Consider the following 16,067-nt stretch of genomic DNA (forward strand, 5'->3'; position numbering starts at 1 on the left):
ATTGAAAAAAAAAGATAAACGGGCACATTAGAAATGAAAAAGCTACCTGCGCTGCAGTATATGGTGCTCTAAGCAGTATATAGGAGAGAAAAATACAACAATCAATAAATTTATTACTACTTTGTTAAAAAAAATTTTTTTGCATTTTGTCCTTATATTCTGTTGGTAAAAATAACTTTACAAACAATAACTATTTGATTTAACATATAATAATAAAAAAATTAAAATGAAGACTTTTTGAAAAAACTTTTTGGAAAAAAAAGAAAACATTTTTCATCATTATTTTTATTTTATTTTAATATCTACGAAAACAATATAAGCATAAAATAAAATTGCTAAGATAAATAGAAAGACAAGAAAAAACTTTTTTGCAAAATCCAATAAGAATTAAGTAATGGATTTATCTAGGTGAAAAATCATCCAAAGTGCTTGATACATTTACAAAAATATTTTTGAGAGACAGTTAAATGTGATAGACATCTTATGTCAAAGAGGTTATCTAATCATTGCCTGCAGCCTACAATGTAACAATGCAGGAAAAGGTAAATAATTTTATTACCAAAACTTACATCTTTTATTGCAGCCATGAGATTTACATTTAACCCATTCAAATTTTTAGAATAAGATACAATATCAACTAATGCATAGTAGTCTTGTGCATCCACAATTGGTAAAGAAGATATAAATCTAAACTCACTGTCATCACCACTAAACTGACTAACTGTAGAATGTGTTTCATTAACTGTTATCTGATACATACTAAAACCAAAAACAAAATACTTGACTATTATCAATGTTATAAATGCAATTTTTAAACGAAGACATTAAACCCAAATCAAAACAGCAAACATATACTTTCATAAAACTCATTATAAATATAAAGTAAACTATTCAAAAGAATTTATCTATTATCTAAAAATAATATAAAACAATAAATATTTAAAGAACCTCTAAGATGAAAATTTTATATTAAAGGCTTTTAAAATCAACAGTTTTTAACATTAAAACAAAATATATTTTGTCAAAAATATTTTTTACTTTGGTGGTAAAAACTTTTAATTTAAATTAGTTAATACTTTATACTAATAATGGTAAACAATATTTTTTAAAACACTATGTAACAATTCTTTTTTTATATCTGGGCACAAAAAGTGTTTTCCTAATCTCTTATTCCTAAAACAAATAAAATAAAAACAGCTGTTGTTCTACAATCTTGTAGAGGTTGTTGCAAGTGACAGATATCCACCTTGTACAGGTTAAGGAGTTGCAAGTGACAGACATCAATCTTGTACAGGTTAAGGAGTTGCAAGTGACAGATATTTCACATATTACTGTATAACAGACACTTCAATGCTTACGTTATACGAAATAATTATTTTGGTGTATATAACTCAAAATACAATTTTGAGATGTTATGGTCTTGCACTTATACAGCCATATATCATTGTAAAGTATATATTATATAAATAATATAAATAAAGTATATAAATAAATATATTAACACTTTACCTAGTATCAAGTAATGTGTAAAACCTTCTGTTTTTAAACTTGCATAATTAGTTATATCTATTGTTACACTATATACTGTTATATATACTGTTACAGAAGAGAAAAGAGATCCATTAAGTTTGCTAAATCTGGTAACAAACAACTAATTACTCAAACAACTGCTATTTCTGCATGGTGGATCCTAATAAACATCACAGTATTAAGAAAGCACCTAAAATTTAGACATGCATCCTTTCACTGCCTATTTTTAAAATCCTACTAAATTTGCTTTTAAATAATCTATTTAAATCAATCACTAGCTGTGTCACATTTTTTCTATGTTGTGGTTACAATAAGATTTAATAAGAAAATAAGGAACTAAAGATTTTGTATTAGACAATACAACCTGTACCATCATTTTTGATAAATACCCTTAATGTCATCTTTATAATAAAATGGACTTTAATAACTTGAACCGCTGGACTTTAATAACTTGAACCAAAATATTTTTTAGGAGTTGCAAATGACCTATGAACATTTAATGGGTTCCCAATATTACCAAAAAAAAAAACATTTTGATAAAAAGCATGTCATGCTGGGTCTCAAATTAAGTAAAAAATAATGTTTTATAAAAGTATTTTTTATATTATAAAAAATTATTATAAAAATATTTTGTAAAAATTAACTTTTTTTATTTTTAGTTTAAAAAAATAATAACTTATGTAATAAAATCTGAAATATAATTTTGTTTAGAAAACTATTAATTTTAAAATTTTTATATAATTTCATTTCATGTGAGATTCAACATGACAAAATTTAATTAACATTATGCATCCATAATGCATTATCACATTGCTATCACATTTGCAACTATTAATAACATTTTAGTAGTTTCTAAAACATTGTAAAACTGTTTTGAAAAGACTTTCTGAAACAGTTTTTTAATTTTCAAGATTTAGTACTTTCTAGTGCAATCAAAAGCTAGATTTATACATCTGATATCTGTGTAACTGTTTATAGTTAGCATTGTTATATCAAACAAGTGAAGTTAGTTTCTGTGTTACTTAAAATAGCAGAAAATAATGTCATACAAAAAAGTGATACTACTGTGCAAAGGAACAAAAATCTGGTTTGGTTTTTTAATGTTTTTGTTTTTACAATACAATTTATAACAAATGCATACAAAGGGAAAACTTTCTTTTTGAATGTTGTTCACCTCCCCAAGGCTGAGAGGGCCAGTTCAATCAAAGAAGCTACTAATGATGTTCTGAATGAACTGCTTGGTATCACTGAAATTACCAGTCAGCAGTTATCCACTGAAGTCAAAAAACATTACCACCAACAAGTGAAATGCAAAGTATACTCAACAGGTAAAGTTTCAATTAAGGAAAAATTTTATCCTTCAAACAGATGAAAGCTGACTGCTGAATCAGCCTCAAATCAAAGTTGAACACATTACAATTGTAGTTATGGAAAAATAATAAGTACTTGTTCACAACCATAAAATACAACAAAACTGCAATAAAGTTAAAGTTAGTAAAGTAATTAAGTAAAACTGTAACTTAGATATAACTTAAACTTAAAATGACTTAGTGACACCCACAGAACTTAAAATAACCACAGAACTTAACAGAACACCCACAGAACTTAAAATAACTTAGTGACACCCACAGAAGTTTCAACAAATAAAGCTGCTGAAATCTGCAAGAAAGTGTCATATAATAGCAATTATATTTAGTCAAGTCAATCAGCAATTTTTAAATCAACATTGTGTTTAAAAAATGGTTAGACTCAAACTATTGCTGTAGGAATCACAAAAGATTTTGACAAATACAACTTGTGGAGTTCAATAACGATGATATATCCACTGGGAAAAAGAATAGAGTAGTCGCTCAACTGCGCAGAATGTTTTTGGTAAAGAATACAAACAAACTTTAAGCAAAATAAAAGAGAATAAACTCCTGATTAATAAAGTTGAAGAGATGATATGAAACTTTTTTACTATTTAATACAAGTGTTCTGATTCTTGGAGGAAAATGGACGTTTCTCATTGATTAACTTTCAGAAAATCTAAACATCAGCAAAACAAGGTGGAAATCAAGAGTGAATCTAGCCATTCTTTATTCATTTTTATACCGACAACAAAAACGCAGATTCACTTCATAACTGAGCAGACTATACAATAAAAAACAACTTAAATTTGTCAGAAATATTGCGTCCATACCAAAAAACATTGTAGTCATAAGAGAAAGAAAGAAGCAGAAACCAATACATACAGCATATGCAAATGTATTTTTTATTTTTAGTGACATATTTTCACATTTTCAGAAAAGATATTGTGGTAACATTTCTCTTGCATTTTTCTTGTGCAAAAGTTCATCAAACTAAGCTACAAGAACATAAGGTTGTAAAAATTTTATAAAATGTTATAATGTTGATATACTTTTTTTAATGACCTGATGTAAAAATTTTAATAAAATTTTTTACCCATACAATTATCAACTAATCACTCCCTCAAAATTAGGATTTAATAACAACTAATAATAATATATAATTAAATTTTAGTTTAGGCACATCAGTTTGGGAACTCATGCGGTAGTGGTGTAGTGGTAAAGCGCTCGCTTCATAAGCGGGAGGTTCCGAGTTCTATCCCCACCCCGTCCCTGGTAGTACCGCGCCTAACTTGTTTCTCCGCGCAGCGGCCTTGTTTGTCAAGGTTCGTGTTTCAGAGTTAGAGAGTTGAGAGAGGGTTATAACCACTATTAAGTAGCCTCCTCATCTGTAGTGGCTTTATCGGCCTTGAGGAGGTGAATAACAAAAAAAAAAAAAAAAAAACTCATACTGGTCCAATAACCTCATACCAATCCAAGAATACCATACCAGGCCAATAATAACATACAGGTCAAACAATACTACACCAGCCCAATAATTATGAAACTATGTTAAACTATGTAATGATAAATTTTGGACTTTTACTGCTCATTAGCTGTATGTATCATTAGCTCACTGCACTGATGCTGCATAGTGTAGAGTGGATATATTATAACGTTGTGGTGTAATAAAAATACTGTTGACTTAAAACATTTGTCATCTTGAAATAGGGATACCCTGTAACTCAAAAATTTTGATTTCCATTATAAAAATATCATTTTATTACTTTATTTGTTTGTTGGTTTTACCTTTTAAAAAAAACAGAGTTCCATATTTTAAAAACTGTAAAATATATGATGTCATAAAAAAACTTTAAATTAAAATTTGATAAAGACAACTTCAGAAATATTGAAGAAGATTTCAACTTTAGAAAGGTTGAGTTTAGGAAGCTCAAGAACAACAGTGATTCCAAATATTAACTCTATAGCAAACGGCATATAGTTAATATATCGTTTTATATCAAAATTAAAATAAAAATACCTTGATGAAGATGGACGATATTTAATATCTGTTTCAGTAGTAGTCTTTGTCTGCACCATAAAATTACACATCTCCACTATAACAATTACAAATTTTTTTTATGATATTACCCTTATACTAAATTATTTTTAGTAAAAACTAAATATTTTAAGCATTACAGTGTGTATTTTGTAGGGATGTACTGGAATTCAATTCCGGCAGGAATTTGTGACTTTTAGTTCATTAAGGTTCCAGCCTGAAAATCAATATTTCAGGCCAGAATGTCGAAATTTTTTTTATCTTTATTTCTCAAGACATATGACACAGACTGTGTAAACTAAATCAAAAAACTATTGTCTTAAAGGGCAATGAGATCTATAGGTAAGCCTAAGTAAAAAATACAAATTTCTAAATGAACACAATATAATTTTATTTGCAATAATCAATTATGTAAGGATTTGTAGAAGTTTTGAAATATTGTGGTAGAAAAAGAGTTGTTATCCAGTTTTGGGAAACAAACTAGCTCTTTTTTCATCAAAATGTTACCTGCCTCGAGAATAGTCTCATTTTAAATGTTACTTAATTTTTAAATAGTTAAAAAATAAAGGATGCCTATAACAGTAAATATTTGGATTTTAACCTAAATGGAAAAATAGAAAATAAAGAAATAATTCTAAATATTCTGCACGTTAAACTTTCAATACATAAAAATTGTAAAAACATATAAAAACAACATATATTTAAATAAAACAAGAATCAAAATAATGAAATAGGTTTTATATATATATATATATATATATATATATATATATATATATATATATATATATATATATATATGTATATATATATATATATATATATAAATATATATATATATACGCCTTGTTTGTCCACGCTTAAAGTAATTTTTTTAGACAACTTTACCACGTTTTTATATAGTAAGCGCTTTAAGAATTTGAGGCAAAATAAAGCTATAAGAAACAAAAGAAAATAAAACAGCAATACTTGAAGAACCTAAGACTATAGGAAACAATTTCAGACATGCATCAAATCCGGTAAATAAATTTATTAAAAGAAATCATGTTATCTTTTTATTTAATTTATTCCACCATTACAAAATTTATTAATCAAATAATATCTTTTACAAATAAATAATTTACTTTCTTATTTTCCTATTATATAAGTATTGAAAAAAAAAGATGTACAAAATAAATAAACACAAGCAAAACAATTATCAAAATTTCTCATAGTTTTAGCATACATAGCAAATTTGTTTTTTAATTATATGGACTGATAAAAATTGTGAATAAATTGCATATCAAAACTTTTAATTGTTGTTAAATTCTTATAAAAGATGTTTTTTTCAACAATGACTATGAAAAAAAAGAATACAAAAGTTGTATATTATTTAAAAAAAAAAAAATTTTTGATTCACTTTTTTTATTTATTAAATTTTCTAGTTTATTTAATTAAACTTGATATTTAATCATAATTTTGTTTCCTTTTTTTAGGATTATTTTTTTTTTCAAAAAGTTTAGCTTTTTGCTGCAAATTATTAAAATGTTTTATAAGTTTAAAGATGCGAACAGCCGTGGTCAGTTTGTCTAAAAAAATACTTCAAATGTGGGCAAACAAGGTGTACAACCGCATGCGCTTTCTGGGAAGGCTTGATATATATATATATATATATATATATATATATATATATATATATATATATATATATATATATATATATATATATATATGCACATATATATATATATGCATATATATATATATACATATATGTATATGCACATATATATGCACATATATATATGCATATATAAATATATATATATATATATATATATATATATATATATATATATATATATATATATATATATAATATATATATACACACACATATATATACATATATATATATATATAAAATATATACTATATAGCCACGATGCTGAAGTGTAGGCTTTCACTTTGATCTTGAAGGTAAAAAATAATATAAATATAAGGGTGACCATTATTTTTGAAGTTTTAAAATTGGACTATCTTACCCCTGAAGGTGTTCCTTTATATGTAAAAAAAACTCAGACCAAATATTATAATATAAATAATATTATAAATATTATATAAATACGCACCTCTAGCTTCTTGTAGTTACTAAATCAAACACAAATTTGAGATGATTTCCAAGCATGTTATTGTTTCCATCATAGAAAACAAAGTTCTATGCTAATTAATAATTTCAGAGTTGAATATTCTTTGGAGTTGACGCTGATGACAACATTTTATTTACATTTGTTGATGGGTGACAATTGGATTTTTTTAGTTTTCATAGGTTTAAAGTGCAGTTTGACAATTAATTTAAAGTAAATGACAACCAGATTGTACAGTAAGTTTTTTCTACTAGAATCAACAATCACAGAGTTAACAGGTAACAAGTTGCCGTTTTTGGGTTGTCAAGCAAAACTGGAAAAAGTCTTTGAAATGTGGCGCCTTATAAAAAAGAAAAAGGGGCATCAGACACCAACGCAGAAGGTCTGAGAAAATAATTTCATTTCAACTCTAGACAACCTGTTTAATGTGGTGTATGCTGACGCCCTCAAAATGACGATGATTGTAGAGGACAAAGAGTTTTTAATAGGACAGAGAGAAAAAGACAGGTGAGGATCGATGGCAGATTGATACAAAGCTTGGCATAAAAGTCAAGAGGGCAGAAGAAAGAAATGATAAAGCAGTGGTTAGATGTCAACAGATAAATGAATCGTTATTTTTAAATAACGAATAAATGAATTGTAGTTTTGGTGTCATCAACCATTGGCTCAAATAACGACAGTGATCAAACAGAGGCAGCACTGGAGAGCAGTGAAGAAAAAGCACTTACAGAAACTCCTGCTTGTCGCAAATGAGGTAGAAATCTTGTCAAGCCACAATTTGCAGCTGCTTTGGACCGAACAAAGGTTTCAAACTATAAAGCAGTTTTCGCTATTGCGGAAACAATCAAAACTGTTGGTCACAATGTTGATAACTACATGTTGAACACGGAATCTATTCTACAACACCGATGGACACAGAAGATTCTTCACTTGTCATTCATTGGGATGGTAAACTCATGCATGACTTAACCAGAAAGAAGAAAGTGGACCACCTTCCAGTTAAAGTATCAGGAAAACAAGTGTCTCAGTTGCACACTGTCCTTAAACTACCATCTGTAACTGGCCAAGCATAAGCCTCTGCCATATTCGAAGCTCTGAAAAGCTGGGATGTTGGTTCTAGGGTCAATGCCACGTGCTTTGACACAACAAATTGTAATACTGGCAGAAACATGGGGTATATATTCTGCTAGAACAAATGCTTAGCAAGGAAATGCTTTATTTGGCATGTCTTCACCACGTTCTGGAGCTTGTAGTTGATGCAGTTTTTCAGGCTTGTATGGGATCAAACATGATTACGCAGAATGTGCCATAGCACTAGTTTAAGAGTATAGTAGCCTGCTCACTCTAGATGAGGACCAAATGCAGTTTTTACTACAAGTCGACGAAGAACACCATCAAGCCTTTCATAACAGTTAAAAACAGACTGTAGTCGGACATTGACCTTGACCTAATCAAGCATCTGCTGTTCCCTTTGTTTTGTGACTTTTTGTATAATTTTGTGACATGAAAATGTGTCAATTGTAACATAGGTTGATGATTTGAATATACAAACACTTGAAAAAAAGTTTGATATTATTGTTAAAAGTCTTATATTTTATGACTCGCGACTCATGTGTATGCTTTTCAATAATTTAGCTCACTCTAACTATTAACTTTTCGTGTTCAAACTTTTTGTAGATTGTTTTAATTAACTTTTTGTACATTGTCATAAAAGGAACAACTTTGAAGGGTAAGGTCATAAAAGAAGCAAAAGAAAATTTTCCACTACTATAATGGTCACCCTAATAAATATAACTCTAGTTCCTGCTAGAACAATTCCAACAAATCCGGTTCTGACCAGATTATAACATTTTCATTCCAGTACACCCCTAGCATTTTGTAATAAAATTTATAAAAAAGTTTAAATAAAGTACAATTTAATCTATTTAATAGGGTGGTTCAAAAAACAACTTTTTTTAAAATAGTCTGCTGCACTTAACTAAATGTGTTCTAATATGATACAAAAACACTAGGTTTAAAATTTTTTTGAATAAAAAATATTTTTAGGGGTGCCTCAAGACCATTAAAAATTTGACAGGTCCCTAACATTTTGAAAAAAAAAGTTTTTCTAAAGTATGTCAACCTGGTACTCAAAAGAAGCAAAATTATATAAAAACTTCAAAAATAATAATCAATTACATAAAAAACATGCTTAAAATAATTATTTTAAAAAAACTTAAAAATATTGACTTTTTGTTTTTATCTTAAAAACAATAGTTTTTAGACATTTATACCTGAAAATAATATTTTTATTTTCAGGTATAAATGCATAAAATTTTTAAAAATCTGTCAAACTTTTAAGGGTCTTGAGGCACCCCTAAAAAATATTTTTATTCAAAAAAATTTTAAACCAAGTGTTTTTGTATCATATAAGAACACATTTTTTTATACATATAATCGTATAAAATTTTATCATGATATAAAAAATGGTATTCTGCCAAATACCAAATAGTAAAATTTAGTGTCGAATATACTGCATACCAAACAGTAAAAAATTTTTTTAATTCAATAATTCACTTGAGCCTAATTTATATATATATATATATATATATATCTGTGTGTGTGTGTCTGTGTGCGTGTATATATATATATATATATATATATATATATATATATATATATATAAATATATATATATATATATATATATATATATATATATTAACTAATTAGTGTATATAAAAATTAGGCACAAGTGAATTCTCCAGCTAGTTATAAGTTATTAATATTATAATATGTAAATGTTGGTATATGAATATATTTTGCAGATGAAAAAAAAAAATTCTTTTACTATAAGCACAATGAAACAGAAATAAAAGAAAAGAAAAGTAAAAGATAGTAATGGTGAGAAGACTCAGATAGAAAAAGAAAGAAGCTATATATTAATAGTGCAGAGAAAATGTATGAAGAAATAACAACAAATTCATTAAGAAGTAATACAACAAATTTTCAATGCAGTAAAAAGAGAAAAGTAATAACTTGTATAAAAGTAATAACTAAACAAAACGCATCTTACCTATTCAGAAGCTTTATTGCTTTATAAAGATTTTATTTACAATTTTCATTATTAAAGTAATACAAATTTGTTAATTTTAAAGTATAAAATATTTTTTGTTTGAAAAGATCAATTAACTTAAGTTATTTATTATAGCAAAAATTCACACACAGTAAAAAGTTCAATATATAAATGTTTAAAATGTTTAAAGGGATTTTGCAGTTATAAGCCATTTTATGATTTTAAAAAACCCACACCGAATCAAAACATAATTTTAGGAAATAAAAATATAAACTTTAAAAAACATTTTAAATAAAATTTAAATGTTCATAAATAGTTTTAATGTAATTAAAGTAATGCAGGTGTACATGTCGCTCACAAAAAAAAATGAAGCCATACATCTAGCTCACAAACTAGGTGTAAAATCCCAATTAAATGGATCTTACTTAATTAAAATCCCAATCAAAGGGATATTGCTGCTTTTTTTGTGACTCTATGCATAAAATGACATTTAATTTTATCAAAGCAAAAATATTATTTTGTATATAAATCAGTACAATAAAATTTACAAAGTATCACAAACAATATGAATAGAAAATGAACACAAAAAATGAATAACTTACCTGTGTCACCAATTTTGAACGTTTCAGAAAGACCTTTAATAAAAACTTCATGACCCCAGCATGTCACATTGATAAAATATTCAGCAGAATCTCTTAGCACAAAGGACAGCTGATACTTTAGTTGTCCATGTTCTATGTAAAATTAATAATTCAATTCTATATCTATTTTTTAATTTAGTTTAATATAAAACTCATTACTTTTTTGAATTCTGTTCAATTATTTAAAAAAAACTCTTTTTTATGGTTGTCAATATTCAATAAAATGGCTATACAACTAAAAATTAGAGAGATGCTATTAAAAAAATAAGGATGTACTCAGGATGCTTTTAGCAAATCCCAGCAAGGTTTAATAAAGGAACCTTTTTGTTAGTTATTTCAATGGCTTAGGTAATGTTTTGTTTAACAATTCTTTATTAGTTGCTGACCAAAAAAAACTCATATCAACACAAAAAGCAGTCATTTAAAATTGCATTAAAATTTTTTTTAATCAGTTATTTAAAACAATTTATTGATCTGGAAACTGCATGCTCTAAGTTAAATCTACTTTTTGTTGTATTTTAACATAGTTACACTTACGTTTTTTATCAGGAAATGAACGAGTTTCATACTTTGCAATAACTAACCCAACAAGTTTCTAAAATGTATTTAATAAACTATATATATATATACATACATACATACATACATACATACATACATACATACATACATACATACATACATACATACATACATACATACATACATACATAAATACATACATACATACATACATACATACATACATACATACATACATACATACATACATACATACATACATACATACATACATACATACATACATACATACATACATACATACATACATACATACATACATACATACATACATACACACACATATATATACATAAATAAATAAATATATATATATATATATATATATATATATATATATATATATATATATATATATATATATATATTGCTCTGTTCTTTAAGAACATTGAGCACTCTATTTGTAAAATACACTAACATAATTTACATATATATATATATATATATATATATATATATATATATATATATATATATATATATATATATATATATATATATATATATATATGTATATATATATATATGTGTATATATATATATATATATACATATATATATATATACATATATATATATATATATATACATATATATATATATATATATATATATACATATATATATATATATATATATACATATATATATACATATCTTTTTGTTTGGCATTGCATCCGCGATTATTGAAAACTTGTAATAATAAGTAACAACAAACTTATACAATGTATAAGTTTGTTGATTGAATTAGAAAATAATCAAATATTGAACAGAATGATTTGGCCTCCCCAATCACCAGACCTCTCTCCTATAGGACTTATATTAAATAAATTACAAGTAATGTCAAAAATGAATGACTAATGATGCAAAAAATGTGGAATAAAAATGAAAAATTAGATAAGTCTTTACCTAGAATGCTAAGAATATCTATACCGGTTATTGACGCTTGGGGGGATTAAATAATGGAACTTTATATAAGTTTAAGTTAATTTAATAAATAGAAAAGTAACATAATTCAGTTAGATTTTGCTTTCAGTTTCTCTCCCAATAGTAAGTAAAATGTTAATGTCTTATATTGAAAAGTATGACCATTCAAATAGTTATGAATGGTAGCGTATATATAATATATACATATAGTCTGGTCAAAAAATCCTGCCAAGATTTTTTTGAAGAAATAATTACTTTTAATAGGTTTTAAAAAAATTCAACTGAAGTTTTAAAGCCATGTCTGCTTTTTAATTATATTCATTGTTTATTTTATTTTATCCTATTGTTTCAATTATAAACTTTAAAATATAAACTGCATGAATACAGGATTAATCTAAACCTAACCTTGTATATGTAAAAAAACTTATATGTATTCATCAATGATACAATATGCTAATTTTTTACTTCTTAGATTAGATATACAAATATATAAATAATAAACAAAAATGGTCCTAAATGATTGCAAAAAGGAAGAATTATTGAGATGTCATCATTTGGAGCGACTCATAGAAATATTGCAAACAAGATTGGATGAAAAAAAACCACCATTAAAAAAACCAGCCCATTGATCTGGATCAGAAAAAAAGATAAAAACTACATAAAGAGAAGATAGATGCATTGTTCAAGCCCATTTGCCACATTTCTACAGCTGAGATAAGATTAGAAACTGGTATTACTAACATCTCAAGAAAAACTGTTATTTAGAATCTGATTGGGCTATCAGGAAGCCTTTTTTGTAGATGCACTTTAAGATTCCATGTTTGGAGATGCAGTATTGAAAAGTATTATCTTGAGTGTATTAAAGCCACTGCATCAAAAGAAAATGAACATATAGACTGATTGTTCAAATGTTAGCCTACACTAACCTTGGACCTGTAGTCAAATACTCAAAGATGAAATTTTAAAAAAAAACTGCAATCATAAAGCTTGTCTTTTCAATTGTGTTAAAGAGGCATGAATTTGCTTAGAGTGATTTTTATTAACACGATAACAATGATTTTTATTAATACGAAAAAGATTTGATAAGATAATAGCGTTATAATAATTCTGCAACAATTATTTTAAGTTATGTTAATACTTTTGTATTTGTTAAAACAACATTACAATATAAAAGTGTTTTTAATATTGTGATATTAAGTTTCTTCAAAAAACAGTTTGGTGTTCTTTCTTTCGTTTTTAATACAAATAAAGATTTTACTTTTGTAAGATATTTGTAAAAAAATCGCACAAAATTTCTTGCCTGGTTTTTTTGGCCCTGACTGTGGTGAATGCAAACACAGCTCTTACAACAAAAAAAAAGGGGTGGGCAATTAAACATTAAATATAAAACTATTTTGCAAATAGCTTAAGCATAGTCATTTAAATTGTTAAGAGGAAATTCCAATAGGAATTAGCAAAGTGGAAGTAGAAAGCTTTGGGATCTTTAGGATAAAGTGATTTTAAAATTTTATTTTAAATGCAATACAGGACTGGAATTGTCAAACATGTAGGAACAAAGTGTTTGTTACAATAACTATAACTAAAACCAAAAAATTGCTCTTTTCTTAATTAGCATTAGTTATTTTATTACCAATTAAACCACAAGAAGTTATTCCACACCACACCATTCTGCACCACACCATAATTGCGTATGATGGTTTATAATACCATTTAGAATAAACTAGTTCTTCTCTGATCAAAGAATCTTATTTAGCAAGTTGGAAAATATCAAACTATGGCAACACAATATCATAAAACTCCATTATGTGAAGCCTACTTCTTGAGTAGCATGATATTAGATGCTTGTGCTTATCCCTATTTTGGTAGCACCAAAATTAAGATGAATAAATTCGTCTAACATTTTGTACAACTTTCTTGGTAACAATAAGATGACAGTGACAGTATCTTTCTCGATTGTAAACTAATTCCTTATGGTTTTCTCATGAGGTCCCATGAGCAGAGTATTAGGATGATTTTTCCATTATCTTCTAACCTCTTGAAAATTATAGGTTTAACAAACACACACAAAAATTTGCTCAAAAAAACTTTTTTTTATTTATGCAATGACTTCATAAAAGTTCAATTATGTTAAATAAAAATTTAACTCTAGCTTTGAAACTTGAAAGCTGTGTTCTTTTACTAAAAGTTCTCGACAGATTTGATACTTTTCCTGTTATTATCTAAACAATTTTATTGCATTAAACATGTACATATTTATAGTATTTAAAAAATTAATACAACTCTAAAGAATCGCAATGTAGGTTTCTTGCATAGAATCGCAATATAGGTTTGCATAATACTCATACAAGTTGTTTGTATGCATAACATGCTTACATGCTTACATATTTTTTATTCTATATGCAGCATATTTTCAATAACTGTTCAATATTATTGAATAAAAAATAAATGTATTTAGAATTTTGTATAAAAAAAAAGTAAATAACCCTTTTTTCAACCCCAACGCCAAGATCTTTAATCGTGACTCGTTCTACATCAAAACTTACAGCAGCATTGACGCTGCTTTTGCCAACAGAGAGGTGGTGTTGTTGATAAGCACCTTGGATACTCAATAACCCATGAGTTGATCTTCCTTTATTTAAACTCATCTATTTCTAAATTGAAACTAAATAAAACAATTTTAAACACTGCAAAATGAAAAAATTTAACAACCCACATAATTAAAATCGACTGTTTATTTTATATTAAAATGAACAAAAATATTTAAATAACTAATAAGCGGACAAAAAATTTAATTTTTAAATATATCGAAATCCCAGTTATTCGAACCTCCACGCGTTATAAGAACATAATTCGATTAATCGAAGTTTCGAATAATTGAAAATAAGTTGTGGTTAGGGGTCGTCCATAAAGTACGTACGCCAAAAATTTCGAAAAATTGACCCCCGCACCCCCACCCCACCCCCTGTTGCCATTCGTATTTTTTAGCCCCCTCCCCCCTTTGAAAAGTACGTACGCAATTTTATAAACTTTATTTTGTAAAAAATATTTTATAATGAAAATAAGACTCTATAAATTATTTCAAAACTAAACAAACAACCCCCGTTTGCATTTATTGTACCTTGTAAATTTATGTTGTGCTTTAAATAGTTAGTTAAATATTAGTTTGAAGGCGGAATTATTAAAATGAATAATAATGAAAAGTACAAAATTATTTACCAACAAGTAGCAAAAGCTATGCCACAAAAAAGTAAACAGGAGCAAAAGAAAGAAGCTAATCGATTGTGGTATAAAGTTAAGCATAAAGAATTGACGTATGAATCAGTTTTAAAAGAACTCACACGAAAAACAATGGAATGCAAAATTCAGTTGATGTCTTTTTGGTCTAATGTTAAAACATCAAAGAATCAATCTATTGCCGTGAAGAGCTTCCTCTCATAAACGAAATATCAGATGAGGGACCAGAAGCTTTGTTAACATCCGATGAAGCAGACAAAATAGATTTTGTAATCGATGAAACACTAGCTACTTCTTCTAAATTTGATATTCAAAAAAGTGAAAAACCACAAACAAAAGTACCAATTGATCAGCCGCAAAAACCTCATACTCCCCAACAAGAAAAACTGCGAAAATTCAAACTGAAATTTCGCAGTTAAAAGAGCAGCTGTTAACATTGGTAAATGTGCGCCGTGCAGGATTGATAACTGACGAACTTAAAATAAAATCAATTTTTGTTGAAAAGCAAATAAAAATAAAACAAACCCGTCTTAAAAAAATGTAACGCGAAGCAATTCGTCAAAGACAACGGAGAGCAAGTTTGAA

At 26.8% G+C, this 16,067-nt stretch overlaps 1 protein-coding gene across 1 annotated transcript in view; it reads right to left on the reverse strand.

The window, feature by feature from the left end:
* LOC101240690 (meiosis-specific with OB domain-containing protein) overlaps nucleotides 1-14,921 on the reverse strand; it is a 45,831-nt gene extending 30,910 nt beyond the window's left edge. Inside the window, exons 1-5 of the mRNA XM_065804068.1 lie at nucleotides 14,732-14,921; nucleotides 11,277-11,334; nucleotides 10,701-10,832; nucleotides 4,900-4,975; nucleotides 570-759 (exon numbers count right to left, since the gene is read on the reverse strand). Coding sequence (XP_065660140.1) covers nucleotides 570-759; nucleotides 4,900-4,975; nucleotides 10,701-10,832; nucleotides 11,277-11,334; nucleotides 14,732-14,893 — 618 coding nt within the window. The 5' untranslated portion in view covers nucleotides 14,894-14,921. The remainder of the gene's footprint in view (nucleotides 1-569; nucleotides 760-4,899; nucleotides 4,976-10,700; nucleotides 10,833-11,276; nucleotides 11,335-14,731) is intronic.
* Nucleotides 14,922-16,067: the final 1,146 nt, after the last annotated feature.

The sequence above is a fragment of the Hydra vulgaris genome, chromosome 08 (genome assembly GCF_038396675.1).
Source record: "Hydra vulgaris chromosome 08, alternate assembly HydraT2T_AEP".
Lineage (NCBI taxonomy): Eukaryota > Metazoa > Cnidaria > Hydrozoa > Anthoathecata > Hydridae > Hydra > Hydra vulgaris.